The sequence below is a fragment of the Mytilus californianus genome, unplaced genomic scaffold (assembly GCF_021869535.1).
Source record: "Mytilus californianus isolate M0D057914Y unplaced genomic scaffold, xbMytCali1.0.p SCAF_1, whole genome shotgun sequence".
Classification (NCBI taxonomy): Eukaryota; Metazoa; Mollusca; class Bivalvia; order Mytilida; family Mytilidae; genus Mytilus; species Mytilus californianus.
This window is the reverse complement of record NW_026262581.1, coordinates 140,401,045-140,421,716: the sequence shown is the minus strand read 5'-3', so window position 1 is coordinate 140,421,716 and position 20,672 is coordinate 140,401,045. Positions and strand designations below refer to the sequence as shown.

The 20,672-nt window shown below is 31.3% G+C and overlaps 1 protein-coding gene across 9 annotated transcripts in view; it reads right to left on the bottom strand.

The window, feature by feature from the left end:
- Positions 1 to 20,147, bottom strand: part of LOC127737155 (uncharacterized) — a 58,297-nt gene extending 38,150 nt beyond the window's left edge. For 5 of the 9 annotated variants that reach the window (XM_052247691.1, XM_052247730.1, XM_052247724.1 and 2 more), the window contains exons 1-2: positions 19,988 to 20,147; positions 3,611 to 3,795 (exon numbers count right to left, since the gene is read on the bottom strand). Coding sequence is in view for 1 of the 9 variants with exons in the window: in XM_052247746.1 (XP_052103706.1) it covers positions 3,611 to 3,638 (28 nt within the window). In the remaining 8 variants the exon portion in view is untranslated. The other 4 variants (XM_052247710.1, XM_052247718.1, XM_052247702.1 and 1 more) reach the window with 4 other exon arrangements.
- Between the last annotated feature and the right edge of the window lie 525 nt (positions 20,148 to 20,672).

Genomic DNA, 20,672 nt, shown 5'->3' with positions numbered 1-20,672 from the left:
ATACAGCAGTAATCAATGAGCGGCAGAATATAACCATTATAATATGCTTTCCTGGCATTAATATCTAAAAATTTCTTTAATTTAGAAAGATAGATATGTTAATATCAATAGATATGGTTCAATTAATTTTTATCAGACCTATAAATTGTCTTTGAAAATTAACAATAAAACAATATAAAGACATATAAAATTATCTTTCAATATCAATTACCTTTTTTTCTTGAAGTAATGAAATGTATAAAGATGATAAACATGCATGACAAACATATATCGTCTCATTACTCCAAGCTTATCCTTTAATTTTCATAAACTAAAGGTCAGAGGTCATTTAAGATTATGTTTGTGCTTTAATATGATTTGATTCTTGAAGAACTATTCAAGGCAGAAAAATTCAAATTCTATGAACCAATGTCAGGTAACTTAACACTTTAAGTCATTCGAGATTTTTATATTCTTGTCTCAAAAAGAAAAAAAGTATCCAATTTAAACCAAAAGTTCACAAAGACCTAAGATGAGGTTTCATTTTCTCTTTTACATATTCTGAAGATAGACCTAAAAAATGAGGAAAATATTTGTAGAATGTGAGGAGATAGATACTTTATATGTTTCCCTGAAATAGTATAGTAAAGAAACTGAAATTCTTCTGAAATACAAGAACCTGTGCACTTAATAATTACATTATAAATTTGATGCTTGGATAAATGTTGGTTAGTATGACATGGATAAAATTACAGGTAACAATGACAACACAAAAAACCAAGTCATTCTGTTTGACAGCTCTATTTATTATTCAACATTTTTTAAATCAATAGCCCGCGCAACAATAATAAATCCATTTCTATGTTGTTTGAATATTCTAAAAAAATAGAAAGAAAATTCCAAATGTGTAAAGAGCAGCTTACTCTATGCTGGGCAACTTTGAATATTCTTCTATGAAGTTGGGTTTCTGTTTCTAGATGTCAACCCCAGAACTATTTTAATTCATTCTCATAATATTCTTCCTGCGTATTATCTATCCCAGGATCATACATGTATAAGATTATTTTAGTTTATTTTGGGTAGGAGTGGGAGTGAGACTTAATTCCGATGACACCCTTAAATAAGATTTCCATCAAGATTAAGTCATAAAAAATCTTGATAACAAGAGTCAGTTTCCTTATTCTATTTACAGGGATAAATACTACTGAAGGCTGCAGTATATATGTATATAATGCAGTTTTTGTCTTCCACCAATTTGTTTTCTCACTGAGGGCGGTAGTGTATTTCAAAATTATCATCTATTATTGTAAAATCTTTAAATTTTGTGCATTTCTTTATTCATTCAAATAATCAGTCAATCCATCCTCAATCCCAAATAATAATAATTGATAATTATGTGCTCCACATACTGTGGATTCAGATAATTTCATGGCTACTAATTTCCCTAGATTGAGGAAAACTTTTGTGGATATTTGATTTTGTTGTTTTGCCAAAGTTTTAATACAAGCCTATAGAAAATTAGTATTTCTTTGAACATTTAAATTCCTGGTTTACCAATACTAACTAATTCTAAGGAAATTGGTATCCCATGAATAATAATGATGAAATGGATGGCTGTTTATCATCCAGTGGCAAATTAAATGCATATACAGAACGAAAACAGGTTACCGTGATATGTATATGAACCCTACTATGTACTAGACTGACATACTGAGATGGATTTTGAAGGTGCTAGTTCACAAGGTGACAGTTTTTAAAAAGACAAGCTACCCAATCGGGACACTTTATTCTGACTGCGCCAAACAGTATAACACCTTAATGAAGCATGCTTAGTAGAGAAGCAGTACATACCAATTTAAAAGTCATTAGTTTGAATCAATCTGGGAACAAACCCACTACCTATCACAATCTCAAGGCAAGCATGCTACCACTAGACCACTTAGGTGATTACAAATAACAATTAATCCACAGTTCTACTACTAGTAATAAATAAATGTAAAACCTATCCCTGGATTACAACAAATTTCTCAAAATTTTAACTCTTTATCATCTACATTTGAACTTGAAATTATTTATTACTTTATACATTTGAAATTCAAAATAAAATGCACCCTGGAGCGCAGCTTGATACGACCCCTGAGGTCGAACCCTGAACAGTTCGGGCAAGTATGTACACTACATTCAAGCTTGGTACAGCTCTAAATTTGAATAGTGATTAAATATTTGACACAGCATAGGTTTTTGACACAGAATGAATGTTGTCAAAGAACTGAAAAATTTGAAATTGGACTTTTACCTATTACTTTTATGGCCCAATAACCAAAATCTAAATACATGGTTAGATTCAGCATATCCAAAAACAACAAGAATTTTATTTATTCATTTATTAATGGACAATATTAGCTAAGTTTTTAAAGGGGTTTTGCTCCATAAAAAAAATATCTATAGCATTCTGAAAATTTATTTATACAGACAGAATAACAAACAAACCTATCATGAAGTTCTTCAAAAAAATATTTACCAAAAAAATGAAACAATTTCCAAAATATCATTCATCATTAATACGATGTTTTTAAAAAATCTATAAAACTTACCTTTCATTAATTTTCAAAATATCTAATTATAATGAAAAGTAAATTCCAAACTATATTTATACATAATTTCTTCTCTAAAATTAGAATTTAATGCTGTATCTTTTTTTAACTATGAATCTACTTACAATTTCTACTAATTGTGCAATACAGCTTTTTTGATAACAGGGCCAAAAATCAAAAATCTAAATACATGTTTAGATTCAGCATACCAAAGAACCCCTAGAATTCAATTTTTGTTAAAATCAAACAAAGTTTAATTTTGGACTCTTTGGACCTCAAATTGATCCACTTTGATAACAGGGCCCAAAATCCAAAATCTTTAACACGGTTAAATTCAGCATATCAAAGAACCCCCAAAAAATTCAATTTTTGATGAAACTGAATAGCCCGTTAGATTCAGCACATCAAAAAACCCAAAGAATTCAAGACTTTGAATTATACCCCATTGAAATTGGTGAAGAAATAAGCAATTTACACAAATATTAGAAAAGTATTGTTTTTGGCCCCTTTTTCCTTAACAGTTAGGGCCATAACACCCCAAAATCAATCCCAACCATGTTATTGACATCTAGCACTTTATACTTTAAGCTATCTTGTTGAACTTTCAGTACGAGAGGTGTGATCTTATGTTCCACTTTATAGTGACTTTCAGTACGAGAGGTGTGATCCTATGTTCCACTTTATAGTTACTTTCAGTACGAGAGGTGTGATCCTATGTTCCACTTTATAGTGACTTTCAGTACGAGAGGTGTGATCCTATGTTCCACTTTATAGTGACTTTCAGTACGAGAGGTGTGATCCTATGTTCCACTTTATAGTGACTATCAGATGGAGAACAGCAACCATAAAGGCATACGCCTGTTTTGTAAAGTGCATGCAAGGATTTTGTGCCATGAATTAACACACAATACACCTTCTTTTCTATTTCAATATTAGCTTGTATGACAATTTATACCAATTTTTTTTAGTATTTCATCCAACACAATTGTTCTCTGGTGCCTTTTCAGGTTCTACATTTTATAAATGAAGAGATATACCTATTTGCTCTGCTATCCAATCCAACATAATCGTTCTGGTGCCTTGTCAGCTTCTACATGCATAAGAAAATATATCTATTTGTTCTGGTATCCAATCCAACACAACTGTCCTGGTGCCTTGTCTGAGCTTCTAGTCATATTTTGAACAAGCACTTGTTCATGTCTGTATATGTCCACTGTAGAACCTAGGGTAAAATAAAAGTAAAACTTTTAACAATCTGTCTAGGCTCTCTCTTTGTGAAGTAAAACATGCATATTATTTATTTGATCAATTAATTTGGGTGATATTTGATTCTGTAAATCTGATTGTTATATCACGCCATGCTAGAATGTTTGAAACTGGACCTATGATTTTTTTAAATTATTCCTTATGATTCCTTCCTTTTTGAAATTCTTTATCAATAAAATATGTAATCTAGGATAACACAGATTGCCTTGTTCCCATAAATATTCATTATAATAATATAATTATTAACAAGAGTGCACACGCTGAAATGTCTCGCCTTCTTTACTAGCCGTTGATATTATGTTGATAGTCCTAAATATAAAGCTTTACTACAACTATCACATAAATTAAACTTAACATGATCCAAAAAAATGAGGTCAAGGTCAGATAAACCTAACTGGAAATACATATACACCTTACAATCATTCCATACACCAAGTATGCTTCAAATATAGTTGACCTATTGCACATCTAAGAAACAATCTTGACCAGGTAAACTTAACATTGATCAATGAACCATGAAAATGAGGCCAAGGTCAGATGAACCCTGCCAGACAGACATGTACACCTTACAATCATTACATGCTTTTAATATAGTTGATCAATTGCATATAGTATCTAAGAAACAAACTTAACCAGGAAAACTTAAGATTGACCAATGAACCATGAAAATGAGGTCACGGTCAGATGATAATTGCCAGACAGACATATACACCTTACAATCATTCCATACACCAAATATAGCTGACCTATTGCTTATAGTATTAGAAAAACAGACCAAAAAACCAAAAAATAACACGAAGCAATGAACCGTAAAAATGACGTCAAGGTCAAGTAAAACATGTCAGACGGACATGTACATCGTAAAATATTTTCATACACCAAATATAGTTGACCTATTGCATACAGTATAAGAAAACCAGACCAAAACACAAAAACTTAACTTTAACCACTGAACCATGAAAATGAGGTCAAGGTTAGATGACACCTGCCAGTTGGACATCTGCACCTTACAATCATTCCATACACCAAATATAATAGACCTAATGCTTATAGTATCTGAGATATGGACTTGACCACGAAAACTTAACCTTGTTCACTGATCCATGAAATGAGGTCGAGGTCAAGTGAAAACTGTCTGACGGGCATGAGGACCTTGCAAGGTACGCACATACCAAATATAGTTATCCTATTACTCATAATAAGAGAGAAATTAAGAATACTAAAAAACCTTTTATTCAAGTAGTCACTGAACCATGAAAATGAGGTCAAGGACAATGGACATATGACAGACGGAAACTTCATAACATAAGGCATCTATATATAAAGCATGAAGGATCCAGGTCAACTACCTTTTGAAATATTAAGCTTTTAAGAAGTGTGTTAACGCCGCCACTGCCGCCGGATCACTATCCCTATGTCGAGCTTTCTGCAACTAGAAGTCGCAGGCTCGACAAAAATGGTTAGGGAAGAAAAAAATTAATTTCAATTAAAAGGACTGAAATATAGGTCATTTTGACTCCTTTTATGGCATTAAATTGAATGCATTCAAATATGTAATTGCATGAGTGTATGCTTATAAGTAATGGATAAATATAGACTCTACCTGTTGCTTTAGATAGTTATCACCTTGAGATTATTTAATTCTTTAAAAATCAAAATGTAAGGTTTATGATATCTATCTTAGGTGGCCACAATTATAATCTATTTATCACATATTTAAGTTCTGCAGAAAAGAGAAAAAAGTTCAATTATAACAATTTAATGAAATATAACAGGTAAAATCTTAAAAATTTTATCACAAAAGTTTTAACACACACATTTTCAAATTTAGTTTTTATCATTTACTCCATAGAAATTTATTGTCTCATTTCCACTTTTTTTGGAGTATGGCAATACACAATTGCGTAATTCTCCGGCACTTTTTAACCACTCCTTTAGAATTTTAATGTCACTTTTAGTTTTTTTCCTTGGGTTAGCGTTTTTCATTTGCTCTACAAAGTCTGCCATATCGCTTTCCTCCACTGCGATGAAACGAGCACCATCATTGTTCGCCATTGTCGTTAAGGACGCAATAACGTCACGTCATTTGGAATCAGGGCACAATAACCAATAACCTCTTTTTTTGCCCCAGCAATTTTGAGGTTATTGCATATGCAAAACCCAACGTATTCGTAACAAATATGTGATAAATCATTATATTTCTACCTTTACTCACTCTTATAACGTGCTGTTTTCAATTTTTACTTTTTACTGCACAGCGTCTTTGTTAGATTATTTTGTATGTTTGATTGAATTTTGTAGTCAGTTGTGTTGTATGTCTATAATGTATGTTTACACAGTTTTTGCTGCTGAATCCCAATTATCGTCACATCAACCTATTATGTCTGTTTGGATTGCTCACACAATTTTGTCAAATAACTGTAACAGAACTATAAAAATGTCACTTTTATAAAATTCCTAGAAAGGATAGATTATATAAACTGTGCCACTTGCTGAAGGATGAAAAACACTTCCTCCTTGAATGTAAAATTAATAAAAAACTACGGCAGCTTATCTGTTTCAGAATTGTTCACCTTCTCATAATTGTATGTCTTTTACCCAAGAACAAAAAGTAACAGAAATGCTAAACCCCTCCATCATGGAACATGTTAAAAATATTGGCTTCTTTATAAAGCAGTCATTAGAACTGAGGGCAGAAGTTTTATACATATTTTCATGTGTTCATTTACTATAGAATTGTTATTTCTTTGCTATATTATGTATTTTTTTTTGGTTTTTTGTCACAAATTAAATATGTTCATATGACAATAAAGATATTATTAATTAATGTAAACAATTGTCATACAAGTGGGAGGTTTAGCTGCTAGCTATAAAACCAGGTTTAACCCACCAGTTTCCTCCGAAAAGGCCTGTACCAAGTCAGGAATATGGCAGTTATAAATTCACTTGTTCTGTTGATTGATAGTGTTTGATTTTGTCAGATTTTATGGACTTCCCCCCTTTTTGAATTTGCCTTGGAGTTTGGTATTTTTGTTATACTTTTTTACCCATCAGACAATTAGTAACCTACAATAATTTAACTTGGTGCAGGGAATGTTACAGCCACTCTGACCTATATTTCACACCTCATTGACTTAAACAAAAATTCAATCTATTCTAAAAGAGGTGACAGACAATTACCACACTTAATAAAATTGAGAATGGAAATGGGGAATGTGTCAAAGAGACAACAATCCGACCACAGGACAGACAACAGCAGAAGGCCACCAACAGGTCTTCAATGCAGCGAGAAATTCCCGCACCCGGAGGCGTCCTTCAGCTGGCCCCTAAACAAATATATATACTAGTTCAGTGATAATGAACGCCATACTAAACTCCAAATTGTACACAAGAAACTAAAATTAAAAATAATACAAGACTAACAAAGGCTAGAGGCTCCTGACTTGGGACAGGCGCAAAAATGCGGCGGGGTTAAACATGTTTATGAGATCTCAACCCTCCCCCTATACCTCTAGCCAATGTAGAAAAGTAAACGCATAACAATACGCACATTAAAATTCAGTTCAAGAGAAGTCCGAGTCTGATGTCAGAAGATGTAACCAAAGAAAATAAACAAAATGACAATAATACATAAATAACAACAGACTACTAGCAGTTAACTGACATGCCAGCTCCAGACTTCAATTAAACTGATTGAAAGATTATGTCTTCATCATATGAATATCAGGCACAATCCTTCCCGTTAGGGGTTTAGTATCATACCATCATAACATATATGTGAAGAACATAACCCGTGTCATGCCAACAACTGGTTTTTAAATAAATGTGTTTAATGCCGAAGCAAAGACCCTATAAGTGAATCAATATTAACGCCAAAATATGCAATCTTTAATGACCTGACAACAGTATCGTAACTATATCCCTTCTTAATAAGTCTATTTAAAGGTTTTGTTAGTTTCAGAGGTGAATACTGACATTTTTGTGCTTTATAAAGAATATTTCCATAAAAAATTGGATGTGAAATACCTGAACGTATAAGAAGTCTGCATGTTGAGCTATATTTACGAATGATGTCCTTATACCGATGATAAAATTTAGTAAATGTTTTGACTAGTTTGTGATATCGAAAACCCTGGTGTAATAATTTTTCAGTAATACATAAATTTCTCTCGTTAAAATCTAAAACATTGTTACATACACGAGCGAATCGTACAAGTTGAGATATATAAACACCGTAAGATGGTGACAAGGGAACGTCACCATCTAAAAATGGATAATTAACGATAGGAAATGAAAAATCATCTCTTTTATCATATATTTTAGTATTAAGCTTTCCGTTAATGATATAGATATCAAGATCGAGGAAAGGGCAGTGGTCATTGTTAGTATTAGCTTTATTTAAAGTAAGTTCAACAGGATAAATTTCTTTAGTATACATACTGAAGTCGTCATTATTGAGAGCCAAAATATCATCCAAATATCTAAAAGTATTATTAAATTTGTGTATCAGTTGTTGTTTCGATGGGTCTTTACTGATTTTTGTCATAAATTGTAACTCATAGCAATACAAAAAAAGGTCCGCAATAAGTGGTGCACAGTTAGTCCCCATTGGATTCTTGTAGGGAATATCTTCTACCAAAAGTAGGTCACTTAGAACTTTTTCCTTTACTCATTGACAGATATTAAGTTTAAATACATTTAAGGTTTATTTTTCAGAAAACATGCGAGTTTACTATTCTTTCAAATAAAACTAAACCTGAGCAAATGATGTTAGAAATTTAAGGAAGAATGTCCTCCAGTCTGTAAACTAAATGGACAAACAATCAGAAAGACATGGATATGATTGATACTATCTCAATTCTGCTGATAATATTTATTTGGTCATAATGAAAACATGTTTACCAAATATAACCCAAACTTATTTACTCAATTTATTATAAGGCATGTTAAATATAATTGTCTGATTTTTTTATTTCAAATTTTAAAACTTGTTTATATTGTGAACATAGAATATATTTTTTTTCTTATATAATTCATATAAAAATAGATCTGCTTAACAGTTGTCAGACTATTGAAGTTTCTTCAAGCTGAAATTAATCATTAAAAACTGACGTTTTCATTATAATAATATACAAAGACCAATTGAAATTTAGAACTAGAACTTTCTATGAGTTTCTACTGTGTAAAAATTTGTTTTTTTGTACTTAAAAGAATTGCATATTTTTTTCTTTTAAATTATTGCATAATTTCGATTTTATCATTCAAATGAGAAAAACATTTTAATTATTCACACGATAACTTGAGGCTCTAGAGGAACTGTATTCACTTGCCTTGCTTTATGTCCAATTAAAGCAGTGGCCATTAAGACACATTGATTTATGTCCATTTCCAGCAGTGGCAACTAAGACACCTTGATCAATGTTCATTTTCAACAGTGGCCACTGAGACACCTTGATTTATGTCCATTGTCAACAGTGGCCCCTGAGACACCTTGATTTATGTCTATTTTCAACAGTGGCCACTAAGACACATTGATTTATGTCTATTTTCAACAGTGGCCACTGAGACACCTTGATTTATGTCTATTTTCAACAGAGGCCACTGAGACACCTTGATTTATGTACATTGTCAACAGTGGCCCCTGAGACACCTTGATGTATGTCCATTGTCAACAGTGGCCCCTGAGACACCTTGATTTATGTCCATTGTCAACAGTGGCCCCTGAGACACCTTGATTTATGTCCATTTTCAGCAGTGGCTACTTGATTTTTTTTAATTAAACATCAATTGACAAAAGTTAGATACTGCAAATTAAGTGGACCTACCAAGGCTGGAAATGAAACTGCATTTTTCAGACTAAATGATTCTTAATGTTATATCTAAATGATAAAATATGATAACTATAGAGCAATAAGCGCACAACCATACAGAATCAAAATGTATGTTAAGATTAGATGTTAGGAATCAGCATGCCGTCATTGTTATTTTTCAATGTGTAATGAGTTGTGTACAAAAAAGAAACCAAATAAATTTTGACTTTCATGCAATACAAGAATATGTCCAACTCTGAGATGTCCATTTGACACAGTGCCCCTTCTTTTTCACCCAGAGTTGCCAATCGTTAGCATAAAAATGTTAAACCACACTTAAAAGGTAATCGTTGACCCATCATCTTGACATAGATTATAAGTATCTATTTTGCTGGCATAATCTTTAATGTAGTTGCATCATACTTCTACTTCATGTCAAACTATTGACACCTTAACATGATCGATCACTGAACCATAAAAATTAGGTCACACCTTTCTTTTGGAGCTGAGTGTTAGTGATAACAAATCTTTAACATTAAACTGCTTGAAGACTGAAATGCAACACAAAAACCTAACCATGGCCAGTGAACCATGACATTTTGGTCCCATCAGCCTTTGGACCTGTACTTTGGATAGTCAAAATTATTAGTCTATTCTATGGTGATAATTGTGATATCACGTTCACTTCACACTAAACTAATTCAAACCATACAACTAAAAAACCTAACCTTAATCATTGAACCAAAAAATTAAGATCATATCATCCATTAGCCCTTATTTTAAAGTTAAAATATTGGTGTATTCTGTGGTGCAGATTATGGTATTATAACATCTTCACATATAATATGTACACTTTACTTTCACATATCACATTCACTTCACACTTTTAGTCCTTTTTATCAAAGTTAAAATATTGGTGTATTCTGTGGTGTATATGTTATTATACATATATAATATGTACACTTTAACAACCAAAAATAACTTAGTCATGATCACATGCAAAGCCGATGAAATGCTTTGTACATGTATTCTGAATTGTTTAAATCTTAATCTATTTTATTAACAAGTTATGTTGCAATATCAAATCTGTTTCAACACCTTTACATCTACACAATTGTACGTACTAAATTATTACTGCTGATCCATTGCATTAATTGTAAATATTCAATAAGATTATATAATGTTGCCAAATATTTATAAGCATAGTTGGTTTTCATTTTATATTTCAAATAGTATAATAATATAACTTAATTGTCATTTGATTAAAAAAAATCATCATTATGTAAATTTGGAATTCAACATTTCAATGCATTTCAATTTTTATTTACAATTTAACGTAACAGACACATAAAAAATTTATTAAATTCATATTTGAAATTTAAAAAATTTAGATAAAACATAAAATGATAGAGAATGTAAAACCCTACCTGCCACCTAGACGATATACCATGAAATTTAAATCTCATCTTTACCCAATCCTTTTTCTTGGTAATCAGTCTTAATTTAAAAATTTCAATAAACCATTAAGTGTTATTGGTTTATTTTTTTCTTAAAGATACCTAATATACATGTTATAAAAAAAACATTGTTACTTAATTTGCAAGTCTTTCCAGTCATTTTTTTTAACTATACTATATATTATTAATACGGTTTACATATATTATAATATCCCATTCTAGTCTTGTAAACAAATGTGTAGAACTTAAATAGATCTAGTTTCAATTTACCTTACAGTTTATTGAAAAAAATAAAATGAATGATTGATAGTTGTTTACATAATTTCTATTGGCAATTATTTCTTTCATTATCTCTGGACAACATAAATGAAACTGTTGGGACTAATTTTTCATCACTGACCGAGTAAATTAGAAAGAGCTTAACTTTCTACAATCCCTGTAATTACAAAACGATATCTTAACTTGCATCAGTTACTGGAAATAGTACAGTGAATTAGAAAAACTTAATTTGTTTACTAGAAAGAAAAAAAATTGGTTAATATATTGAAATTTATTATGCTCAACTGAGAAAAGTTTGCTTTAAAGGTGAAAAGGTTTTCTAAAATCAAACATTACTTCTTTCACATTGCAATGTTTAAAATGAACTAGAGGATCTTTTAGCTCACTTTGATATGTGCTTAATCACCGTGTATCATCGTACAGCAGATATAGGTACTAACCAAAAGGGCATGATCGATTTTGAACTGACACAGAAACGAAAATCTTTGTTTTGTTTTATCAACATTCAGTGCACATTTCTCAACATCTGAAATTCCTGCTCCAAAATAATTTTCACATCGATTTTTTCCTATTTATAAGACAACTTTGATATTCTAATAAGAACAATTAACTTGTTAATGCGCAAATAGTTGTGAATGTCAACACCAACTTTCAATTTCGATACAATTGTCGAGACATTTACATGTTTTATCTGAAAGAAAGCTAATACATGGCAAAAGTAATAGTTACCAATCATAAACCTACCTGTGATTACTCATTCCTTGAAACTTTTTGGGTAATAAACGAGTATGAAAATTTAGTTTTTGTGTACGGTGTACAGCAACTTAACTATGCACTGTACAGAAGGATTTATGTGGTCAGCTAAACACTGTACACAACGCTTCTTTTCGTAATAAAATATCGAAAAAAACATATGCATGAAAGATTTCAATGCCAATTATTGAAACACCTATACTTATTAAACACACACAGTTGCCTTCTACCAGAAAAAGAGTTGCAATGAAAATAGAATTATATCGGATGAGACGAGTGCCAACTTCTTTGACAAGTATTTGTACATGTTTTTAGTAATCATTCTTGTTTTGGGAAAATAATGAGACATCTCTAATCATCAACCTACGACCAAATCATTTCTTAAAACAACAATTATGTTTAGATTGAAGTACACATTGATATTATGTGAACAAAACAAAGATTTTCGTTACCGTGTAAGGTCAAAATCGATCACGCCCGCTTGGTTAGTACCTATATCCGCTGTTCTGATGATACACGGTGTTAATGTCAAAAAGGGTCACAATTCATTACTACTGGTATATATCAGAATCAAGATTTCTGTCCAGTGGGACTTCATTAGGTAGTTTTTCTAAACACCCATCCATGCAATATTCCTGACAAGATTTGTGTCCAGTGGGACTTCATTAGGTATTTTTTTCTAAACACCCATCCATGCAATATTCCTGACAAGATTTCTGTCCAGTGGGACTTCATTAGGTAGTTTTTCTAAACACCCATCCATGCAATATTCCTGATAAGATTTCTGTCCAGTGGGACTTCATTAGGTAATTTTTCTAAACACCCTTCCATGCAATATTCCTGACAAGATTTTTGTCCAGTGGGACTTCATTAGGTATTTTTTTCTAAACACCCATCCATGCAATATTTCTGCAATATTTGGATCTGATAATACAAAAAGTGTAATTTCCCTAAGGGTATAATGAAACCTTGGTGGTATCATTACCTTTATATTTGCCACCTCTCAAAATAAACGTGAAGTCTTTGTATAAATTCTGGATCATCATACTTAGGAATTTACAAAGATTTGGTAAATTGGGATTAAAAAAGCTGATGCAGTCATGTTTTTTTATCCACTCAGAAAGTTATGCCATGTAATTTCAGAGAAGATGATGAAAATGTTTTTTTCGACATGATTACTATGCTCAGAAGAAACGAACCTTGACAGGGAGGTAAAATTTTACATTTAAAAGAAGAAAAAAAATCTCCAAAATTCTCTCTCTTTCACATTCCTTCATAGATTTAATAGAAAAATGCCTGTCTTAAAAAAATTTGCAATTTATAGAAAAAGCATACCATCACAAGATAAATACAAACAGTTTTCTTTATGTATTTTTAAAAGATATAAGCTTGACAATTTACTTTTAATGTATTTGGTAAAATATACAAAAAAATATAATTTATCTGCATATGATTTTATATTACACTGCTTCTATAAAAGTGTGTTGATGGGGTTTACAGAATAGAGAATAATAGACAAAATGAAAATGTCCCGTGCTATAAAGAATAGAGAATCATTGGCAAAAAAATTAAAGAAAAGAGAAAAATGGACTAAAAAATATAGAATACAGAAATGAGACCTCCATCAAGACCCTCTACTATTTCTTAATATGAAACTTTTCTTCATAGAAGGATTGAATTCACAATCTAATTTTACCCAACCCCTCCCTTCTTTGTGTACTGAGTGCACCATTATGTTACATAAACATTAAAGAGTAAAACATTGATTTTAGGCAATCATTGATTCATGATTTGTCATGAATTGAATTGAAAACAGAGATTTTGTTTAAACCTCACCCAGTATAGTACCTTTGTTTGTAAGTTAAGATATTGGTCTGTTAAATATATATCAAAGTATGAGCAAAATCTATATTTATAATTTGCTTTGTACAATTGCACTATGATCTCACAGGTTAACAAAGGAAATCATAACCTATTAACATATGAATATGGTAGCTATGTCCCCAATTAACTTCTCATTCTAAGATAAAACTTTTTAAGGTCTGATGAAATATTTCTAAAAATAGAATCAAATTAAAGTTTTTTGTCCTTGTTTTTGAAATCTCATTTATTGATTAATTGTTGTTTTCTTATTGTCCAGTGGCAAATATACCATGCATTTTCTGGACATAATAAAGTCTAAAAAAATGAAATAAATAATGCTGGTTTGCTATATATAGCCAAGATTTGTTCATAATTCATGTCTCAATGCAAGCTGTTTTTAGACATCAACTTTTGAGTAATAAACTGTGTTTAATAAAACATAGAGCATGATACAAAAAGAACCAATAAATAGTAAATAGTTAGCCATAAAGGACTCTTGTTTATCTCATATGTAACAATGGTCAAACTTAAAGTGAAATACAGGTTATTATATTTACATCAGTATTCATGAAATTGGGTGAATCAAATTATTTAAATTTTTATCATTTAAACTCAATAATGATTTTTTCATTAATTCATACCCTACATATCAGCAAGAATTATAAAAAAAGGAAATTTTAAGGTTGTGTTAAGCAACCCCCCCCCCCCCCCCCCCCCCCACCTCACCCCAAACTAATTTGCCTAACTTCCAGTTGTCCACTTTCTCCTAAAAGTTGTACAAATCGCATGTCTTAAACAATCAGTGGTCTATTATCAGTGATCGTATTATTTACTGATTGTTTAAACAAATATTTCCACACATTCTCAATATCTAAGTACAAAGGTTTTGTTTATCACATCTGCCATTAATGTGCAAAATAATGCTATGAAATATCATGCAATCTGAATGTTTTTTTCAAAGGTCTCAATTATTAATTGACATTCACCCCAGATCACTTGACTTCACCCCAGCCTTTTCTAAATTTACTTCTTTTTTACCATTATGTTACCCTGAAGATCTAAATTTTATGTGACTATTAAAATATCTTTTATGATAACCGATAATGAAATAATGATTATTAGCCTGTTAAATCCAGTAAATGTTGCGAATCATATGATCGATAACATTGTTTACTGACCACTTATTCTTTACTGATAATGATGTAAACATTTCAGAGCTTTCTCCATACTATGATTACTACCCACCACTTAATAACTTTTTAGGGTTCATTAAAAGTGAAACAATCAAATACAAAGATTTACATACCTGGAGCTATTTTTCAATGACTCATTCTTAATAAAATACAGTACTATTGATAGAGTCCACAATCAGGATATAAAAAGTAAATCAATACTGTGGATTAATTATTATTCATTGGTACCCAATTTCGTGGATTTCATTGGTAAAGTTGAACTATCCATCACAGACCAAATGTCATAGAAGTTAACAAATATATAGGTCAACATACGGACTTCAACAATGAGCAAAACCCTTACTGCATAGTCAGCTGCATAAAAGGCCCAGACATGTCAAATATAAAACAAATCAAACGAGTAAAACTAACAGCCTAATTTATGTACAAAACAACAAACGAAAAACAAATATGATATACAGCAACAAACAACAACCCCTGAATTACAGGCTCCTAACTTGGGACAGGCACATACGGAATGTTGCGGGGTAACACTAGTTTGCTGGTGATAAACCCTCCTACTAACCTGGGACAGTGATGTAACAGTACAACATAAGAACAAACTATAAAAGAGTGCACACACTGAAATGTCTTGCATGTTCATAATTGATTTCATTTTGAGTCACAAAATCCTAACATTTACAAATGAACCATAAAAATGAGGTCAAGGTCATATGAACCCTGCCAGACAGACATGTAAACCCTACATTCCTTTCATACACCAAATATAATTGACCTATTGCTTATAATATCCGAGAAAGAGGCCAAACAACAAAAACTAAACATTGTCCAATGAACTATGAAAATGAGGTCAGATGACACCTGCAAGTTAGACATGTACATCTTACAATCATTACATACAGCAAATATAATAGACCTATTGCTTATAGTATTAGAGATATAAGACTTGACCATGAAAACTTAACCTTGTTGATTGATCAATGAAAGGAGGTTAAGGTCAAGTGAAAACTGTCTGTCATACATGAGGACCTTGCAAGGTACGCACAAACCAAATATAGTTATCCTATTACTCATAATACGAGAGAAATTAACATTACAAAATATCTTAGCATTTTGTTCAAGTAATCACTTAACCGCGAAAATGAGGTCAAGGACAATGGACATATGACAGACGAAAACTTCATAACATAAGGCATTTGTAAACTAAGTATGAAGCATCCAGGTGTTCTACATTCTGAAATATTAAGCTTTTAATGCCAAATGTCTCTCTTTCTACGACAGAAGTCGCAGGCGAGACAAAAATCAGTTAAAAAGGCTTAACTCAGCAGATCGATACAAAGCAGAAAAAACATCTACCAAATCCACAGACTGGACGTGGCAGGTATTTATGCATCCCCACAACAAAAAAAGATGCTAAGTACAGATCTAAGAGTACTCACAGTAATTGACAGCTAGTTCAAAGCCAATAACAACTAATAAAAAAATCATGTATCTAAGACTAAAATATCAATCAGTACACATCCAACATCCAATGGATTAAGTGTAAAGATGTCATTAACAGTCAGAGAAAAAAACATGACCTTGTGCAATTCCGAGATACAGGTATCGACAGATTGTAGAACTGTGAATGTGTATATGGATATAACAATAATATTTAGTTTGATTTTAATTTACTGATAACAAAATCAATATTAATACCAATAAAAACAATATTCAATTATCTAACTTGAGTTTTGAATTGGTAACCTATTAGAATAAGTTTATTTAAATGATAGATAAGTTTACCCAGAATATATGTAAATTTCCGGGCTAAGTAAACATCATCTTTCTAAAATTTAGGATGTGCTGTCCCATTTGAAATAAGTTTTCTACAGATACAGCCAAAATTCCAAACCAAATCTTTGTATCTATGGAAGAATTTTGTAAAGGTTTTAAGTAATTTATGGTGACGAAATCCCTGACTTAATATTTTACCAGTAATACATAGATTACCTTCATTGAAATCCAAAACATCACTACAGACACGGGCATAACGAACGAGTTGTGATATATAAAAAAATATAGTGGATCTTTCTTGAAATATTATGTCTTTTAAAATATTTAGAATAAAAATCGTGCAATTGACAGGAAGTAATTCATTGTTTAATAAAGTACAGTCATGATGAATCAAAAGTGGGGGTAAATTTTCTTTCATTAAATTGCAGAAAGTTTGAATCATGTAAATGTATTACTTCTATATAATAAAGTTTTAAATTTACCTAAAAATTAAAAGGAAAGAGTGTATGAGTGACTCATCACAATAAAACTATTACATAATAGTGAGAGAAAAAAAGTTTTAAGAAATTATTTGTTATCAGTGAGACCCACTGAACTGAAATATTTGATGTCAAAGATAAACAAGAACTCATATAAATCGATCTGGTAAACGTGCAATGTGAGAATCTGGTAACCGTGCAATGTGAGAATCTGGTAACCGTGCAATGTGAGAAAAGAAATTTCTGATCAACATGATCAATCTTGATTTGTATTAAGTTTATATACTAGCTATAGGCATGGAAACCAAGGAGACCTGTAATGGTCCTTTCAAGTTGGTAAGCTGCATGAAAGATGGATGGAAGAAAATGGAAACAATGAAGATGGTTAGCTGAAAGATGGAAGGAAGAAAAGAAAACAATGAAGATGGTTATCTGAAAGATGGATGGAAGAAAATGAAAACAATGAAAATTGATAGCTGAAAGATGGAAGGAAGAAAATGAAACAATGAAGTTGGTTAGCTGAAAAGACAATTAAAAATCTGCCAATTTTTGAGCCTCATGGGCTTCCTCTTTTGCTTTGAATTAATTATGAAATATCACACAACAATACATTCACAGGATAACAGTCAACAGCAAAAATACTTGACACTACAAAACAGACCACATCAGCCACCAGCACATGTCTCCTTCAGAAAAAAAGATGTACAAACAATGCATGGTCCATATACCCCAACTTTAGAGAGGCATGACATGTGGTGGGGTCCAAGCTGTTATAATTTATAACAGCCAAATTACAATTATTTCAGATATCTATAAAATACACAAAACAGATATTTTTACAATGAATGTTAGAAAGTTGTTGAGGAGATTAAAATCAAATAATCAAAAGTAAAAAATAGGGAATTAATAAAAACTGGAATAATATCTAAAAATATGTAAATGTTTCACGGAATCCTGTGTCCTGCCTGCAATTGCTGCCGTCATTGTAAAAGTTGTTGACTGCCAAAAACTGTCAATTTATCATTAGATAACAGAACAAACAAGAATGTGTCCATAGTATACAGTTGCCCCACTCACACTATCATTTTATATGTTCAGTGGACCGTGAAATTGTGGTCAAAACTCTAATTTGGCATTAAAATTAGAAAGATCATATCATAGGGAACATGTGTACTAAGTTTCAAGTTCATTGGACTTCAACTTCATCAAAAACTACCTTGACCAAAAACTTTAACATGAAGAGGGACAGACGGACGGACGGACGAACGAACAGACGCACAGACCGAAAAACATAATGCCCCTCTAATATCGTAGATGGGGCATAAAAAATCAACTTCATTTCTTCAGATACTATTTCTTAATCTTGAAAAAGCTTCTGTCCAAGTTTCACAACATTCCATGAATGTTTAAAAAAGTAATTGATGTCTTAAACAAATTATTCACAGAATGTGTGTAAATGTTAACTGCGAAAAATTTAAAAAATTTTGCTTTAAATTACATTCTCTTTTGATTATTAACGGCTGAAATAAAGTTTTAAAAATATTTGACAAAGTAATTAATCCCAGACTGTATCTTAATGTTAACTGCAAAAAAAGTCTTTTTATCAGTAAAATATGAAAAATTTTGGTGTAATACTGTCTGTTGATCATAAAGATTATGTCAATGTTTTGTAAAATTTCATGAAGGTTTGACAAAGTTATTGATACCTAAAAAACATCAAATTAGACTGTTAATCTTAAATTTTGTTAACTGAAAAAAAAGTCAAATTTTTTTACAGATACTGTCTTTTGATTTTAAAAAAAGCTTCTGTCCAAGTTTCATAAAATTCCATAAAGGTATATTTGACAATGTTATTGAACTCTAAAACACATTAAACTTTTGACTCATATCTTTATGTTAACTGCAAGTCCATTTATCAGTAAAATATGGAAAAATCAAAAATAAAAGGTAAACTTTAGCTTTGGATACTGTGGTAAATTTGGTGAAAAAAAGGCGTCTGTCCAAGTTTCATAGAATTCCATGAAGGTTTGACAAACCTATTGATGTGTAAACTTTAACCACAGACTGAATGTAAATATTTGCAATGCTAATGACAGTGCCAGAATATAGGATTGTTATGTCTCGTTCTGCGACAAAATATCATAGGCATGACAAAAATAGAAAATGAGTTTAGTTTCTTGTCTATATAACTAGCACAACTACATGCACGGCTAAGGGTCTTTTATTGGTTAACTTAGAAGTAAATATAGCTACCTAACCCCTTAGCCATGCATGGGTAACCCTCTTTAGTCAGGTTAGTGTTATAAATAAATATTACTAAATATTCCAGATTTCATTATTTTTACAGTTTCAAATAATTCCTTGTTCCAATAATACTTTCCTTGTGAAAGGGGGACAACAAAGTATAAGATTTAACCCTTTGACAAATAAATATTTGTCCACTTACCTGTTGATTGGGACAGAAATTCACAAATAAATACTTGTCCACTTACCTGTTGATTGGGACAGAAATTCACAAATAAATACTTGTCCACTTACCTGTTAATTGGGACAGCACCAATCCCTTCACTGCATTATCATCTCACTGAAATATTTATTTAGACACAATACTAAAAAGGTTATACGGTAATCCAAACCTGGGTATTGTTACCCCGTCCTAATTGAACAATTTTATCACCAATGCACCCTATAAACATACAAATAATATCTCCTATCTATATCTTATCATCTACTGATACATTATTTAAATGTTTAAATGGGTTTGTAAAAGAAAGAAATGTACTTGATTTTTTTATGAAATATATTGATATATTCAGTAATGTCCTGATTAATTGATTGACAGGGATTTATTACCTTAAAGAATAGATTTATTAATTGAGGTCAAAGGCCTAGGTTAATATTACCTGTACCCAGTAAATCTAAAATAATGAATTTTTGTTGTTATATGACACATTTTTATGATGTTTTTTTTGGCCAAAATATTTTAAATAAAGGTTCATCATGATTATAAATAAAAGAATATGTCGGAAATCCTTCAATGAGTCAACAAGCCAACAACCAAAAACAACCAAAAGAAATTTAGAGGGCAACTTCACAATAAACAGGTAACCAATTATACAATAACACAAGGCAATATCTGATATAAGGAGTCTTTCAATGGTTTTGCCCAATCGACATTTTAGAACCTCTAGCATTGCTGATCATTTTTGCTGTTTACAGTTCT